The sequence below is a fragment of the Pararge aegeria genome, chromosome 22, assembly GCF_905163445.1.
Source record: "Pararge aegeria chromosome 22, ilParAegt1.1, whole genome shotgun sequence".
Taxonomy (NCBI): domain Eukaryota; kingdom Metazoa; phylum Arthropoda; class Insecta; order Lepidoptera; family Nymphalidae; genus Pararge; species Pararge aegeria.
Window position 1 is genome coordinate 1024293 of NC_053201.1, and position 17803 is coordinate 1042095.

The 17803-nt window shown below is 35.6% G+C and overlaps 1 protein-coding gene across 3 annotated transcripts in view; it reads right to left on the minus strand.

Moving 5' to 3' along the window:
• Window positions 1–3501: 3501 nt before the first annotated feature.
• Window positions 3502–17803, minus strand: part of LOC120633916 (LIM domain only protein 7) — a 236275-nt gene continuing 221973 nt past the window's right edge. For 2 of the 3 annotated variants that reach the window (XM_039904317.1, XM_039904318.1), the window contains 8 exons: window positions 17387–17554; window positions 14154–14207; window positions 12207–12670; window positions 11466–11583; window positions 10261–10380; window positions 9334–9419; window positions 8116–8243; window positions 3502–7103 (listed from right to left, as the gene is read on the minus strand). In XM_039904317.1, coding sequence (XP_039760251.1) covers window positions 6916–7103; window positions 8116–8243; window positions 9334–9419; window positions 10261–10380; window positions 11466–11583; window positions 12207–12670; window positions 14154–14207; window positions 17387–17554 — 1326 coding nt within the window. In that variant the 3' untranslated portion in view covers window positions 3502–6915. The remainder of the gene's footprint in view (window positions 7104–8115; window positions 8244–9333; window positions 9420–10260; window positions 10381–11465; window positions 11584–12206; window positions 12671–14153; window positions 14208–17386; window positions 17555–17803) is intronic. The other variant, XM_039904319.1, reaches the window with a different exon arrangement.

The window sequence follows — 17803 nt, forward strand, 5'->3', positions numbered from 1 at the left end:
ATTTTATTTAAACAATAAACTTAAGTCATTAAATTTTTAATTTAAGTCTCATAATATATTAAACCATTTATTCCTCTCCGCACTCCATCTCTTCTTTTCTCTTCTCGAGCGGGTGAAGATCATTATCTACACCCATGTACACCCAACAATAGAATATCATCATGGTAAATAAAAGCTGTATTTGACAGTTTGACAGTTCAAAAATAGGAGTGCTCCGATCGTCACCAAACCATCCGGTGATTCCCTGAAAGTTTCATTGACATCGGTCAGCCGTTGCGGAGCCTATACGGAACATACCCACACACTTTCTCTTTTATATAATATATAAGAAGATAGATAGATATACATAAAAACTTATAATATATACCGATAAACACCCAGACACTGAGAAACATTCATGTTCATCACACAAACATTTTCCAGTTGTAGGAATCGAACCCACGGCCTTGGTCTCAGATAGCAGGGTCACTGCCCAATCGACCGTCATCATAGTAGGCCTAAGATGATGCTAAAAAAATAAAGGAAGAAAATACCTTTAAGGTTAAGTGTTACAAACAGTACAATACCCTACTAATATTATAAATGTGAATGTAAGTTTGTTTGTTACGCTTTCACACAAAACTACATAACCGATCATCACATAACTTTGTACACATACTCCTGAAGGTATTAGAAGTAATATAGAATGCTTTTTATCTCGAAATTAAGCTCAGTTCTCTCGAAAGAGGTGACGAAAGTGTTTGACGATTTTACACCAGGCTTAGCTATCCTAAATACATAGTGCTGCCACATTTATGAGGCACATGTCTTTCGAAAAACAAAAACAAAAGCGGACGAAGTCGCGGGCAACAGCTAGTCTTTTATAAATTTAGTAACAACGTCTGAACACCGGACTGAAATGATGTACTGCTCAGCATTTGCCATTGTAGGTAGGTAAGTGCGTGCATGACATCGTATTGGATATTGGATTGGAGGCTGTGGTAGCGCATTGGATAGAAGCTCGACTTCAATTTCGGGGGGCCGAGTTCGAAACCCAGCTCACACCTATTATTAGTTATGTGCGTTTTAATTCATTAAAATATCACATGCTCCAACGGTGAAGAAACCTGCATGCCTGAGAGTTCTACATAATGTTTTTAAAGGTTTGTGGAGTCCACCAATCCGCACTGCGCCAGTGTGGTGGACTACGGCCGTAGCCCCTTCTCATTGCAAGAACGATGTGATGACATGCATAACTCTGATTTTCAGCTGATAACCGCATGAAGTTACAGCAAATGAAAAGGAAAAAAAAAAGTGAAGCAGGTTATTTCCACTAAATTTATAGACGCAGCAAAACTATGATAAGATAAAAAAAAAATACTGTAAATAAATAAAATGTTGCAATAAATAGTGTGTCAATATAATACAATATAATATGGTACTTTTACCAATTCACACCCCATAAACAGTAAATATATTTACAGTACCCCTAATTCTAAGTGGCATCGTCCAGAAACACTAGTTAGTTTTTTATAAATTTCAAACGCATATAAAAATTTTCGGAACCGACAGGATTTGAACCTGCGACTCTCGGGCAATCGTGGCCTGAGCGTTTAAGCTACGGCTCTCCTACCATCGATGCCGAAATTAGTATATGCCTTTCACATCAGTCTTATAGTGAATGTAGCGTCATCTAGTAGGAAACGTTGCAGTTTCGATCTACTTTTTCAAAGGTCCAAATAACAATGAGAAGTTTGAAACAAGAGATGACACATTGCTTTTTTTATATTTTTATAATTTTTATTAGTGTTTTACCTATACTTGGAGGAATTATCAATTTTATAAATTTAAAATGCATATAAAAATTATAAAATTTTTATTTTTATAAAATTGATAATTCCTGCAAGTGTAGGTAAAAACACTAATAAAAATTATAAAAACTAGTTAGGCTAGTAACTAGCCACGGTCGAAGCCTCCAACCGGAGGAACTACCAAAAATCTGGATTCCACGGATCTGACACCAGAGATTTGTTATGTAACCTATCCAGCCTGGCTATATATAGCTGGCTTCCCAGACTTAAATCATACGCTAGTCATCATAACCTTATGCCCGACATAAGGTCAAGTCCTGCTTAAGATTAGTTCAAGCCTCAGAGTAAAAAAAACTAGAGAGGATAAACCGCAACGCCGCAGCCGCAGATGACCGCTGTATGCCCAGTGGGCTTACACTGTTCAAACGATTTTTTTGTCGTTACTAAACTACATTGCGGATTACTTAAATTATTACGAAGTTTATGTGGCCTCTTCACAATTAATTTGTACAAAACTATACGGTTAACGTCGAATTATGTATAAATATATTCTTGCGTTCGTTGTTCGGGATCTGCAGCGACTATTTTGTTAAAAATATCATCTATAAACTATAAAGGTCCACTGCTGGACTTAATGCCTCTGCGGGAGGACTGGCCCACAATCACTAAGCTGGGCAGATGGGTGGGTGATCGCACTAGATGGTAGTAGTAGCACAGAGGACGCTGTTGCCCGCTCTCCGTTATATTCCCTTAGTCGCCTCGTACGACACCCGCGGGAAGAAGAGGGGTGGTGACAACTGTACTCTGATCTGCCGTCACCACACGGCAAGTACTTATAAGAAAAAAAGTTGCAAATGATTTTCTGTTGATAAGATGAGCATACTCAGCCGCATCTGCAGTGGCGTTGAGATACTGACTCTTTTCTAAATGAGGTATACCTATTTTTAATGCTATTATCTGTGACTGAAGTTAATGCTTGCTGCATTACGAGCTAGGAGATGTACGGAATAACGGCTAATGATGACAATTGTGCACTTCCGTGTAGGTAGCTATAAGTATGTGTTTAATCCTCATCCCACATCTTATGTAATCCGCGCTCTGTACCTATCTATATATTCTTCGTAACTTCAGTTGAAGTATATATATTATTTTTTCAGTGTACACAAACGAAAATATTATATTTAATGATATACCTAAAATCTTTAAATAAACAAAGGCAACCTGGGCGTCCCAATGCGAAGTTTTAGTAATCTTGGTAGTCTGCAAAATGTCTATTAACTAGATTTTGACCTAATCAATAATAAAAATAAACTTTGTATCCTTGCGACGGGACTCATGCCCGTTTTCACTAACGACGCACAAGGCAATGCCTTAGTAAGAAAAAACTAATAAAAAAATATTCCGTGACATTTACATTTAAATAGGCTACTCATATAACCTAACTTCTTGCTAAGGTTATTCATGTTTTTTCATCTAAGTGTCAGTTAACGAGTCCCCTAACTAGTAACTTTAGATCATGCCTTACGACGTTAGTCATAACATAAGAGTTGTGAAACGTTTTTGTTTCTCTAGGAATCACCGAAATAACTAGGCATTCAATTAAGGCTATTCCTAGGTTTAGAGTTAACGGTGAAGTAGGCTATTTTCTCTAGCTCTACCTAAGTTTCTGTGGGTTCAAGAAAAAATAACCAGTTGAAATTAAAAGGGCGTGTAAGTTCGTAATATTTTATTGATATACGTTGTTTCTACTCACATACGCAATGTACAGGGTTGTTCGAAATTAATATAATTACAATACAATACAAACATAATATTTGGGGCATCACTATACTATCAATAAATATACTTATAACACCACTTCACATAATTCATTATAGCATTCTCTTCGTAATAAACTGACGTGAAAATTGACAGTCCTAAAAGATATGTCAATATTATTACGTAACAATAAATTTCCTGTGCAGTAATATAAAGTTATAGCTGAAATTTTAGTATGAAAAATATTTAATATTTTTATTTAAAAAGTTATGAATGATTTTTTTTTAACGCATACAAGGTGATTTTCTTCAAAAACTGGCTTCCTTATTATAAAAGTAAGAAAGCCAGTTTTTGAAGAAGATAACGTTCAAACAATATTATTATTGTCTATAGATTTCCTGCACATGAAATTTATTTTGTGACGCCAAATTTGACACCCAAACTTTCGTATCGATTAGAATGTAATACTGAATAAGAGTTGCTGGCGTCGTTTATAAGGTTATATGTTTAACACAATGTTACTTGGTTGCGACTAAAAATAAAGAAAATTAGTATTGACAGTGTAGTCTTACCCTTATTTGTATGATTGTATAATCTGTGCATTAAAAATATAATAATATTTTATGACAATGTTAATTTTTATGACACAAATCTCTCTAAACACAACAGGTTTAATGGTATTATTGCTGCCCTGTTCACGCATTATTCTAGAAAAGGATAGAACTTTTTTTAACAGTGACAATTTAGTTTACCTCAGAAATGTATCTATAACAGAATTTGCTGTCTCAAATAAGGGAAACCCTTTGACCTTCACTACATTAATGATAAAAAAAAACTGTGTACTACCCATATAATAGGTGATAATAAATTATTAGAACATTTATTTCGTCATGGTGGATGACCAGAACAGTGATACCTCAACCGCACCGCGTCACTCACAGTCGCTACTGGGTGTTTCTTATTTACCGAAACCTTATTGCGTTTACTGGGTTAAGTACCGCTTTGAGATCACAAAAAATCCTTTTTCATAAACAAAATAAAAATATGTATTTGCATTATTTTCTTGGCACAAATTATACAAAAATACTACGTTAGAATTATGCAATACAAAACGACAATAATATACAATGATGAAAACAATAAACATTTTTTGGATTAAATGTTCATATTAAGACTAAAAAATACTCTATTAAAGCTAAATTAACACACGCTAGGACATAAATTAAAAATTATTTACAAAATTATACAAGCTCCCTTCACTGTATTCAAAATACACCTCTTAAAGTCAGTTTAGACTGTGTAACATTTCTTAGAATAATGAAACATTTTTAACCTTGCAACAAACCATTATGACAGGAGTTTTTCGTATACATATATGTTAAACTGTGTAATTACAATTTGGATATAAATGTTCAGAATCAAAAAATTGAAGACTTCTTATATCGGTCGAAAATTTTATTCGAGAATTTTTACAAATTATATATCTAGGTTTTTGTGACAAAATGTAAAGGATCCTGGCGGGTAGTTGAACCCGTCGGATTGTAGGAAATTCTCATTAAGATGCATGATGTAACAATATGCTACATTATATGTACAAAATGTTACATAGTATAGACTCATCTTTACAATATAATAATATATTTAACATAATCAAATCAGTGTTAAGTAATCATCAATTAAAAATAGTTCAACACGTTATGGCATGGCACAAAATAAGTGAAACAGAAAACGTGTGATTATTTAGGTATTTATTATTACTTTTATTAATAGAGAACAAAAATTAATGCGATTATTGCTTCTAAACGATACCGCGGTGAAAATAATATTTAAATCAAATAGCATATATGTGCAAACTGCCGATTATAAAACGAATCTATTAATACTTAACTTAGTGCTAACAGCTTCCTAAAATACAATTAATAATCGATTTTTAAACAATTGAGTACAATAATGGAATTATTTCTATCACTTATTCCATATGGCTGAACTAAAAATCAATTTTTAATATCAGTTGTTCAAAATCGATTAAAATAAGTTATCGTTTCGCGTATGAAGTTTTAAACTCCATTTAAAGTAAAACATTAGTAAAGTCTTTATTTACTAAAGCCAAAATTTATATGATTTGGTTTTATCCGTTATTTTTGTAAACTTAAAACAAAAAGATACCAACGTACGTTGACTGTAGTGTTTAAATTAAAAATTTCTATATATTTAATATATTTTGATGAAAACATTATTTCTATACAAAGAAAATTAGTTATCAGTACTTATTGCGTATCGTAAAAGGAATTAATGAAAAAAATCACATAAAAAATTAATAATAGTCGTTCAATACACAGAAATCTAAAATCTTTATTCGAGTTAAGTTAAAAAAAAATATTAGGTTATTTTTATCCATTTATAAATCAATGTGAAAAAAAACGCTTTTGAATGAAAACAAAAATGATATCTTTCAAATTATAGATAGAAGACGCTATGAGTTCTTCGGTATATATCAATATTTCAAACCTATTGAGAGTGTAAATTGTTAAAGCCACGCTTGGGATTTTGAATATTTTTAATTTTTAACACAGACTAAATATGTCAAAACTTAAGTTTTCTTTTTAGGTTTACAAATTTTACTCTTTATAAAAAGGTAATTAATGTTTTTGGTTTCGGGAGAACTTCAATAAAGTTTCCCCTTTCGTATACACAGTAAAGTTCAGTAGAATAAATTTTATGCATCGGCAAACGTCAGAAACAATCTTATTGTATACATTACAAATCAATTTGACCGAAAGTAATTTTTACGTCCTAAGAAACGTTGTAATTTCGACTTTATCACAAACAAATAATTGTCGTTTCTAATAATGTCGGAAATGTTTGGAAATACTTAACTCATGCGCAATACTTATTCTGAAGAACTACATAGGTGGGGGGTATGAGGGGTATGAAGGGGTAAATGGAAAAGAAAAACGTGCGCGTGCAAACAGGCTCAGAGCGAGCTGAGTCCAGAGACGTGGTCGTGCGAGCGCGCGCGCAGCCGAGCGCGTGACGTCATCACGCGACTGTGCGCGCGCGCAACTAAGGAACAGGAAGGAACGACGAGGATGGGAATGACGATGATTACATATTATGTTAATACACTCTTGTAGTGATCAGAATTGTCAATACTCGGTTAGGTCACTTTCACACTGACGACTAATTAGGTTAGGTCACTTTCGCAGATGCCTGCTATATTTTATAAAGTCTGCTGTATTTTTTTCTCACACAGATAGATCCCAAGGGCCCACAAACACTCCGCCGCAGTCCAAGGACACACAATCTCGCAGCTGCATTCAAGGTCACACAGATGTCAATATGAAGTGTGCAATCCCGCATGCGCCGCTCACACGCAGCTGTACTTGGAGCCGTCGTCGGAGGAGTAGCAGTGGTGGCAGTGCAGGCGGCGCGCGCGCACGCGCACGTCGGCGCCCGCGCGCCCGTCGCCCAGCGCGCAGCCGCACACGGCGCACGTGAAGCACCACACGTGGTAGCACAGCGACAGCGACTCGATGATCATGGCGGCGCCGCGGCCTGGCGGGAACGCTCGTTTGCTAAGCATCATCAACTCACCGGCCCACTACTTGATCTCTCTCTCTTCAGAATGATAATGGTGTAAGCCGCTAACCACCACGCTGGCCGAGAGCGTATTGGTAGACTTCACACGCCTTACAGAATTTTATAAAGTGCTCTGGGTGATGCAAGTTTACTCTATTATCAAAATTAAGCTTAATTTGCTATACTCCGCGAAAAGCAGGAGAATCTGTGTGGTGTAATTTATAATTTCTTCAATCCTTATACCCCACACCAAACAGATCCTCGGCAATATACCCTCTACGCACGTTTCGCTCCGAAACCGGAGCATCATCAGGAGATGTTGACTTTACAATGAATAATTGTTTTTGACTTAACAATGAGTTAAGTCAAAAACAATTATTCAGGAGATGTTGACTTTACAATGAATAATTGTTTTTGACTTAACAATTATTCATTGTAAAGTCAACATCTCCTGATGATGCTCCGGTTTCGGAGCGAAACGTGCGTAGAGGGTATATTGCCGAGGATCTGTTTGGTGTGGGGTATAAGGATTGAAGAAATTATAAATTACACCACACAGATTCTCCTGCTTTTCGCGGAGTATAGCAAATTAAGCTTAATTTTGATAATATATCATGGATTTCCGCAAAGTAACGCCTGCTTCTATCCAATATTTAAAAGCAAGTTTACTCATTTAATTGCTTGAATTAAAAACTAAAGTACTGCAAAGAGCATACGAGGGTTGATGACAAACGTCATGCCAAGGAAGATAGCATTGTTCAGGCATCTGCATCGGGTTCTAGATATGAAAAGGTAAAGCTCCTGAGAGACAGAAAGAAATGGGCTAGTGACAAAAAGTGGCCCCAATATAGCTATTGGAGATACCAAATGGGAAATAATGGCTTGCGATGATTTTGATGTAAGTCGGACAGTAAGCACGCTTAAAGTGTGGAATGAGGTCCCGCTGTAAACGTGTATTTCTAAAATGTACTAATGTTGGAGTAATTACCTAGTTCTTCCCCGCAATGCGAGCACTTCCTCCGCCCGCTCACACTCAGCATCTTGTCCTCTCTGGGCTCCGCACTGCGGGGCGCGTCGCGTGCCAGCTCGGGCCTCAGGGGACGTCGCTCTTGCGATCTACAAATTTAGTGAAAATTTCCTTATTATTTATACCCACTTTGTAAACATGGCCGATACTATATGGCCATATAAACAAAATCTTACAATGGAAACGAGGTGATTATGCCTTACACTCACACATTAAAGAAGTGATACCACTTTCGCTCATTACTCAATATACTTACGATGGGATTTCAAGGTTATCTAACGCCCGAAGTTAATATAAATTTTGAAGACGGCAGATTGAATTTAATAGTGCCCTTATATCCTTTTTCCTGTAGATACGGATAGAGCTACCAAATGTAATCTGATATCTGAAGAATTTGGGTTAAATTGATTATTTATTTCGGATGTGAATGACCTTATCTTTCTAAAAAGCCCTGATTTTTGAACATAGTACGCTAACTCTTGAAAGAAGAACATTTTGTTTGCGCTTATTTATGCATGCTCCAAGGTGGAATGGTAGAGAACGATGGATATTGAGTTATTCTGTTCTACATTATTTATTCTTTAGTTTGTTTCCTGTACAAGCTGAGGTCGCGGATGGCAATCTACTTTAGTTCTTACATGCTTACAGTTCCGGCCAGTGGATGCGGTCCTCAGTTCAGCCCTTTGCATGAAGGCATAGTTTACCTCTGCTATAGGTAAGTAAGAAAAATAATCCCGTTTTAGTTACGTTATTCTTATTTTTAAATGAGCAGTTGGGTTTTATGTATTGTTCTTTTATCTCCTTCTGTAGAGTAGTTGGTGTTGTTTTTTAATATGGAGACATCCATAAATTATGTCATACGAATTTTATGATTTTTTGACCACCGTCTTTGTGACATTCGTGACGCTCAGTGGCGTGCACAGGGCCTTCGACCAGGGTATGCATAAAGCAGGAACATGGCATAAAATGAAAAATTTCCCCTCCAATAAGAGTTATATTAAATAATTTGGGTATGCAGTGCTTTTGTGCATGTATGAAGTGCACGCCACTGGTGACACTCCCCCTCCCTGTGACGTCAAATATTTAGCAATTTTACATCTGGACTTTGTTAGGCCTAGTTTCTTGAAACAATAATCACTACAATGGAAGAGTAGTTAGCACAGCAGTGGGCTGCCTTACGCGTTAGGGAGATGGTGGGCTCGCAGCGGCATGTCGCGCGAGTACCGCGGTGCCCGCTGCTCCTGCAACCGGCGCTGCTCCGCTTCCTGAGGGTACGCACACCGAGTTCAAGCTAAATTGCACGACATCTGTAGGACTAGCATGCTCGACATTTGAGATCTTTGTCTACACATTATCTCGTCTCTCTCTATAGAAAAAACACGAGTAATGAGTGGAGATAATTATCCGGTTGCACGCATACTAGTCCTACAAATCGGGATTATGTACAGCCCACAATTTATAATCAATCTAATCCAAAATCTTCAGATCGAAGAGTTCGGCAAGAGCTGATACTGAACTTCTGATAGCATTTAAATTAAAGGTATCTGTTTAATTTTCGATCCAAAGTATTTCAATTAAATTGATTATTAATTTGGCAATCAATCAATCGCACAATTGCACTGACGCCATCATTTAGTAGTGACATAATGAACGGTCTCGTTAATGTAATCTAAGGCTTCAATTTATTCACTTTGCTTTATGTTGTCGGCTTTCAAAAAGATCTAATAAAAATATTACCCAGCATATTGTTGCAAATAATCTTAATACTAGGAAAGTAAACGTACTGTAGAGAGAGAGAGAGAGGTACGTACATCAAGTGTTCCTTTTTCAAATCTTCGAACCCTAGCACGTAACAAAATCAGTACAGATGGGTCAACAATTATTCATTGTAAAGTAAACATCTCCTGATGCTCCGGTTACGGAGCGAAACGTGCGTTAAGGGTACATTGCCCAAGATCTGTTTGGTGTGGAGTATAAGGATTGAAGAAATTACAAATTACACCATTCAGATTCTCCTGCTTTTCGCGGACTATAGAAAATTAAGCTTAATTTTCATAATACAGATGGATCAGTTCTCCATAAAATGTACCCATAACACTTGCATACCTGTATAAGCCAATGTTGGTTGTAGTTGAAGTTGGCGGGTTTTTGCCGAGCGGGCGGCTGGCGCGCCTGCAGCCACTCCGTGCTGGAGATCAGCTTGGGCGTCGGCGCTGCGCTCAGAGCCTGGAAGTTCCATTCTTAACTGAGCAAGTTATTGCCACTGTATGCCATTGGGGGTATGCCATACAAACGCTGCGTATCCCGGTTCGGTGTCCTGACTTGACGTTTCAAAAGTTCTCATAAACTAGGCCTACTTCAAATAAATGAATTTCCGTTGTAAATGTGACACAATAAAGACAATTATAAATAACTTCGAATTTAGAATTCTTAGGAACATCATTCCAACACCTTTGAGTCCGTTAGTAAAGGCAATAAAAGTTAGTGACTACCGCAGAAGCATACAGAACCCTCATTCAGCAGGTTTTGCATGCAGTGTATTGTGTCCAAAAACAGTGAAACCGCCCCGCGCACATCCACGGAATGTAGCTAACTTACAATTTTTCCATTTTCCCGGTTTCATGGTTTTTTTGGTTGGTTTGGAACATTAGAGGTGCGAATATCTCACTTCACATCCGAAGAATGTGGTAGTTCATAAATGTTTAGAACATTAGAAATGAGATAAAAATTACTGTCAACTGCTAAACGGAATAAATTGACTAACCGCCTTTTCGAGAAACACTAGTAAAGTGGAGTGGTTCTGATGCTTCGATATTAATCGTGTCCACAATTTCTGTATTTTCTTAATTCTGTGCTTAGAGTTACGATATTCAAGGCATTACTATTCGGGAGTAGGTCAGTTGCAAACGGGATGCACTATACATAAATGCTATTTTGAATATTTGAAGGGTCTGTCAACATATTTGGCGATTTAATGAACAATGCGAAGTTTTCTAAAATTTAGTTTCAGACTTGTCCTGCAAGTCTTCACATCTGCAATAGGAGCACTACCTTAATCATTTTTCAGCCTTGCTGTTTGCAGTTCCCGAAAAAAAACGATCCTGCTTAAATTCGAGCTCCCTTTGCAGATGCAGGATACGTGTGAAACTTATTTTTAGCAAAATATCCAAAAGTCGCCTGTTTTATTGGCACGGATTTTTTTGTCTCTTTTGCAACATTCAAAATACATCTTTTCCTTGCATGTAGAAATTATATCGGTATCGATATACAAGTTTCATTAAAGTTATATCTGACCTTGAAGCACGACTTACCTGCAACGTGTGCCTTGTCATGGGATGATACTGTCCATTAGCGTTGGACTTCTGCCGCAGCTGGGCGGAGGTTCGCTCCACATTCGCGTACTCCACTGCGGAGGGCACTCGACTACTCCTGAAATTATTTCATCATCATCAACCGGAGGCTATACAGATCCCACTTCTGAACACTGATCTCCTCTTTTAGCTTTCAGCTTGAAACCCAGGATGTTTACATGCTAGTGACTCTTAAGCTGCTGGTGATCACAAAGAATTAGTAACAGAAGACTCATAAAAAACCTTAAATTAAATGGACATCTGAATCGAATAATACTTTTCACAACTCCTTTATATTTTTTAAAAACCTATCCGTTATTTCATTTTAACACTTTCTCAACTGCGGATTAAAAAAAAAGGGGGATTCTAACGAGTGAGTAGGTAAGTTCCGACTTAAACTACATCTTCATTCCTCATTAGCTGATATCGTACTGGCAAATTACTTTAGAATACCATCGCTTAAAACAGTGGCTAAAATGAGGATTAAAATTGTATGAAATGAATATACCTTCATGCGAAGGTAGGTTTTTACCAGAGTACCAAGTGTGAGTGACAGTACGGTTTCCCAGTATGGTAACTAGATTGCGCTGCTCCCATGCCATACAAATCGTATTAGACTTTCGAGTGATCGAATAGGTAAAACACTCTTGGCACTCTGGTCTTATAATTTACGTCCCAAAATGTTATGAAAACTTCACCAACCTCATAGTGATCTCTCTTTCAATGGAATCCCGACTTCTAGGCTTTGGAGGCAATATGGGTTGAGGAGGTCGCGTCGTATTGGGCACCGGCCTCTTTACTTCAGCATACTTCATCTTGTCGTCAAACAACACCTTCCTACTTTCCTCAACACCAAAATGACTTTGTATATGCTCTTCAGACACAAATGGTTTCCTTTTCATATTTTCATCCATCGGAACACCCTTTGGGATGACAGGCGGTGGTATATAATTCTCGCTTACTAATAAATTTGGCATTGAATGTCTGTAGTTTTGGGTGGTGGGTTTACTTCTGGGTATTACAGGTTTTTCTGGGACTCCAGCTGTGGATATGTCCTGGACGGATTTCTGGATTATTCTGTTCTGATCTCTCAAGAGGTTCTCTCGCTGTCTTCGCAATTCTTCTTGCTCTAACTGAAGGAGTTCCCGCTCGAAACGCAGGACTTCCTATTATTGAATTGATTTTTGATTATTGGAGTTTTGTTTATGTGGTTTAAAGAGAGAAGCCCAATATCTGTGGTTATATTAAACGTTTTTGCATATTCGCCAACAAAAATGTTAGATTTCGGAACCTATGCAATTGATATTGGGCTTAACTTTGATATATTTTAGTTATATGTTATTTTTGATTATAAGTTTAGTTACATATAGGTAAAGTGTAACGGTTAAGCATGCGTGCATTTTATTGGGGCAATTAATAATTTTATGAATAAAATTGTTATTTTTCGGTTTACATTTATCCCTAAAGCCTGGTGCACATTAGTGTTGTCATGATGTATCGGAAGCTTGAAACTATATGAAAGCGTGTATCTGTCATGATGCAGATGCAGTTTAGTTACACTTGATTCATCACGCCAGGAATGTGTACCCGGCGACTTTATTTATATTTACAAAAAAACTACCTATATCTAAGCTATTATAACAAAATATACGAAAAAAAACAGTACACACGATTCAAGTTGATCGCACTAAAATAAGTTAGATATCCCACTTCTGAACAAACCGTTTTAAAGGTAAATGGTGACATTGTACACGAACCTCTCCATGAGCTATCTTTGCAGCCCCAAATCTGCTATTGCAATGGATTCTTAATGGTCGATCAATGACAAAATATACTAATAAAAACAAAATTAAATGACAAATAGTAAAAGAATTCAAAAGTCAAGCACAGCTTAGTGTGTGTTCGCTAGCGATTTATTCTGTGACTTGTGACATACATTTTCAAATAGACTTTTTTATTTTTCGTTTTTTCAATTAGTTTGCAGCATGTTTACAGTCAGCTTCACAGGTCACGCTTTTTTCTTAAAATAATTAATAGTGAAAAAACTTACATAATTTACACACCCACATAACAGGCTTAACTTGTGTGACTAGTTTAAGAAATTTTATTTATTGTCAAATTGTTTAATGTTTTGAACGGATTTTAATTTCATAAATTTTTTCGATTAGTACTTTGTCATTGATCACTGACACACATTTGTAATAGGATACTTGGGGCCCAGGTCGTCTAAGTTCGTTCGATTTGTTAGTATACTGCAGTCAGATTAAACGAGATGTGGAACAGAGCAGAAGAAGAAGTAATATCACATGTGAATATAGTATAGTGTAGAATATAGTGAGTAAACTCAGCAGCCCACAAGAGCAACGAATGAGTACAGTTTGGGGAGTGCGGAGATCTCCGTCGGTCCGCGACAACGGTAGGTCGTGCCAGATCGGCTTTGCTTGCGAGTCGGTACTCTCTAGGAGTATACAAACTCATTACATGATGGTAATATGATATCACTGACAAGAACCATGAGCGAAAATAAGCACACTAATTAAAAGTAGTATTTACTAGCCAAACTATTGCAATGTAAACCGAAAATCATTAAGTAAGATTACTTTTTAATTGAATGTTAATATTAATTGTAATTAAGTGTATAACAATCACCTTGGTGTGAGCATCGTCAAAGTGCCCGTCAGGCCAATCCTCATTAGTGCGAGCCTGCAAAGTAGCCGCGGCCATCTTTTGTTTAATGTTATTTACACACACAAAATGGTGGATGACTTTTTCTAACTTTTTGAGTAATTATGTACCTACTTCTTACTAGAGCACTAAAAGTCATAATTTATTGATTACAAGTTATAAGAACTTTGAATCGCCAAGTCTTGTCTGCTTTTTAAGTGAGGTTACAGTGGTTCGAAGGTAGATCCTACCGAGCAGAACCCGGCAAGGATGTTGATCTCATATCACTTTTTTTTTTTATGTTGTATAAGATGAAAGCGGAGCGGACTGCTTTCAAGCAATGTTTGCACTAACCTAAGCTTTCTGGTCTTACGGTCATTATGCTAAAAGTGACAAGTGTAAGAGTGAGGAATTGACGTTTTTTATGTCAAGACATGTCATTTTTACTCAAAGACAGATAGACTGAAAAGAGAACTGGCGAATTCTACATTTATTATTGCCATCACGTGTAAACTCGCGTGCGCAAATTTCGTTGGATGACTGCTCTAGTACCCATAGTACATTATTACTTAATGGAACTACTACATGATATTCTCTGAGTATGATGAAAAATATTACGATTTTTCAAAGAACTGGGATAATCGGAAAGTGTATGGCAATTTAGTATTAATTTACATGGTGCTTAATTAGTATGAACAAAGTGTTTTACGAGGAAAAAAAGCTAGTTTTAGTCCAGTTAATAACTATTTTAGAGGCTTATTGTTTCTACTTTTGCTTATAAGTTCTAGTGTAGTATAATAAATTGTGAGTAGTCCAATAAATAAAAACATGTGGCCCACTTCAATCTCATAAAAAAATTAAAACTAAATTTATTTATTTTTAAAATGTTCATATACATAATAATTCATATAGATGGAAATAATAATTACAAACTAAAATTTATATTTATAATAAATATAAGCCGTTCACTTATGGGCATGGGACCCAAAATGCTGGCGCTATTGCCCCTTTGTATAGCTAGACTTAGCCGTTGGGCTAAATAAGCGCCAGCTCTTGGGCCACCAGACGTAAATACCAATTTTTGTTACACTATGTTAATAAAATTTTTCGTGTCCGAAGACCATGGCCGTAGACCATGACTAAATACAATCCAATGAATTACTTTATTTAAATTGCAAAATAAGCACTTCTTTTTAACAGGCTATAATAAACTAGTATTTTTACTTTATTCCGCGGGTTTGTGTATTCAATTATATAGTTTTATACAATTAATAGGTACATTTGAAATCATGTAGTAGTTCCTAAGTTATTTTTACAGTTAATGAAGTTACGAAAAACAGAAAAATATTAGCAAAAACAAAAATGATCTTTTCAAAATGTTTTCTATAATGAAATTTTAAAAACATTAATTAATAACAAACATAAAAATTTGGATTTTAATCACACGTATTTTTTAATTTATTGAAATAAATACATGCAAAGTGCATTGAAGCTGTCTACACAAGGTTGCCGTGCAAATAAAAGGCAAAATATATATTGAAATAAATATGTTTTATTGAGGCAAGAAGAATAAATACATAACATAACTGAATCTAAACAAATCTACCTTTTGTTCTAATAAAATAATTGCTATTTTTGTAACACTGTCAAGTCATGAAAAGACAAATTAGGAAGGTTTCCTATACATTCCAAGCATTAGAAAGCATTTATTTGAGTTATAGCAGCCTAAGCTGGACACGCATGTTCCATTTTTTGATTATTTCGTATTCTGTGAGTATGTATGGAAAAAAGTAACCGAATAAGTATTTAATATGAAATTCATGCATTATGTTGTACGCAAATCTCTAACCTGAGCCAAATTGACTGTGATTTTTTTTACGTCGTCTAACAGCGACCTGCGACTGAGTATTTACTGTGACTTTCTAAAAATATATTTGATCAATCACAATATAGAACATGCGCGCCTGTGTTTACTTTATAAATTTACCAGAACCGAAGATTAAAAATAATTCGGAAAACAGACTTAGAACTCACAATCTCTTGAATTTTTAAAAGAAATTTGATTCCTACTTAACCGTGGTCACATTAGCGACATCGATTGCGACAAAAAGTCACTTTTAGTCTTTTTTATGCAGCAAGAACCCAGATGATGTCGTAACGACAAGGCAGAAAGATAGATAGGTTCGAGGAAGGTTTATTGGTGTAGATTTTGGTAATTTTTTTTATGCATGATACATTCCGCTTGACTACAATCATGCTTAATGAAAAGTGCCTACTGTAGGTTAAGCACACGAAGCTGTCTATTTATCACTTTATAGATAGTTTTGCCTTTACAACAGTGAGCCACGCGGTAATTGCGAGCGATGTGCCATTAACAAAATACTACATAATCTACAAACAATGTTAAGATACATACGATTTAGCATAATACACACATCAAGGTGAAATAATTTATTGATTCTATTGACTGTAATTTTAAGTGTTTTATTTAAGATGACCCTTAAATCCTTACCTACTGAAGATATAAGAATATTTCCTTACTGATTTATTTGAAAATAGTGTCGTTAAGGCAAATGAATCCAAGACGGCGACACGACAAAAAGTCGCCAGTGTGGCCAGCTAGTACTGTTTTCCGAATTTACAAAATTTTAAGATGTTCATGAATTCTAAGGAATGGAACCCCAAAACCATACTGTATTAAAACACCATAACCAAAGTTACATAAAGTTACAATAATGATCATATATTCTTTTTATAATTTTTCGTTTCTATATAACAAATATAATAATTAAATATTTGGGTTTTAGAATATATTGTATTCTTTTTGTATACTTAAAATTTTGTTTTACTAAACTTTCGTACACTTTCCTACTTTTTATTTCAATAGTTAACAATTCTAAATAAATAAACTAATAATTATTTCGATCAACCTCACTTTTTATTAACATCTAATAGCCTACTTATTAATGAAATAAATAGTGCAAAATCAAAACTTTGAGAAAATATATCGATTATAACAAAACCTAAAATATAATATAGTAACATAACAAAATATATTTCCGTTTAAATATTAATAGCAACGGTATATTTCAAATACATTACTTAAATATAAGAGCTATTATTACATAATTATATTTAAAGCCCAAATTCTATTCTACAAGAGTTCTACTCAAATTAGCCTAGCATTTCGTTCAAAAACTTCAATTATCCAACCTTACCTGCTGTTGCTGAATTTTTTTGTCCAGGTGATCTATTTTGTTCCCGCGTGTTTCGCCGTTTTCGGTCAAGCCGTCGAGTTTGGATGTGAGGTCTTTGGAAAAGGACTCTTCCGTATTCTTCTTGGCGGCTTCTTCCTCATCTGATGTAACTGTCATTTGTGTGTAAGGCTGAAAAAAACATAATTTAATAACTAAGTAGGCACATCTTTAAAAAAAAGAAAACAAACATTTATGAAAATTAAGCTAAATTTGCTTTAGTCCGCGAAAAGTAAAAGATTAACAATTATTCATTGTAAAGTCAACATCTCCTGAGGATGCTCCGGTTTCGGAGCGAAACGTGCGTAGAGAGTACATTGCCGAAGATCTGTTTGGTGTGGAGTATAAGGATTGAAGAAATTATAAATTACACCATACAGA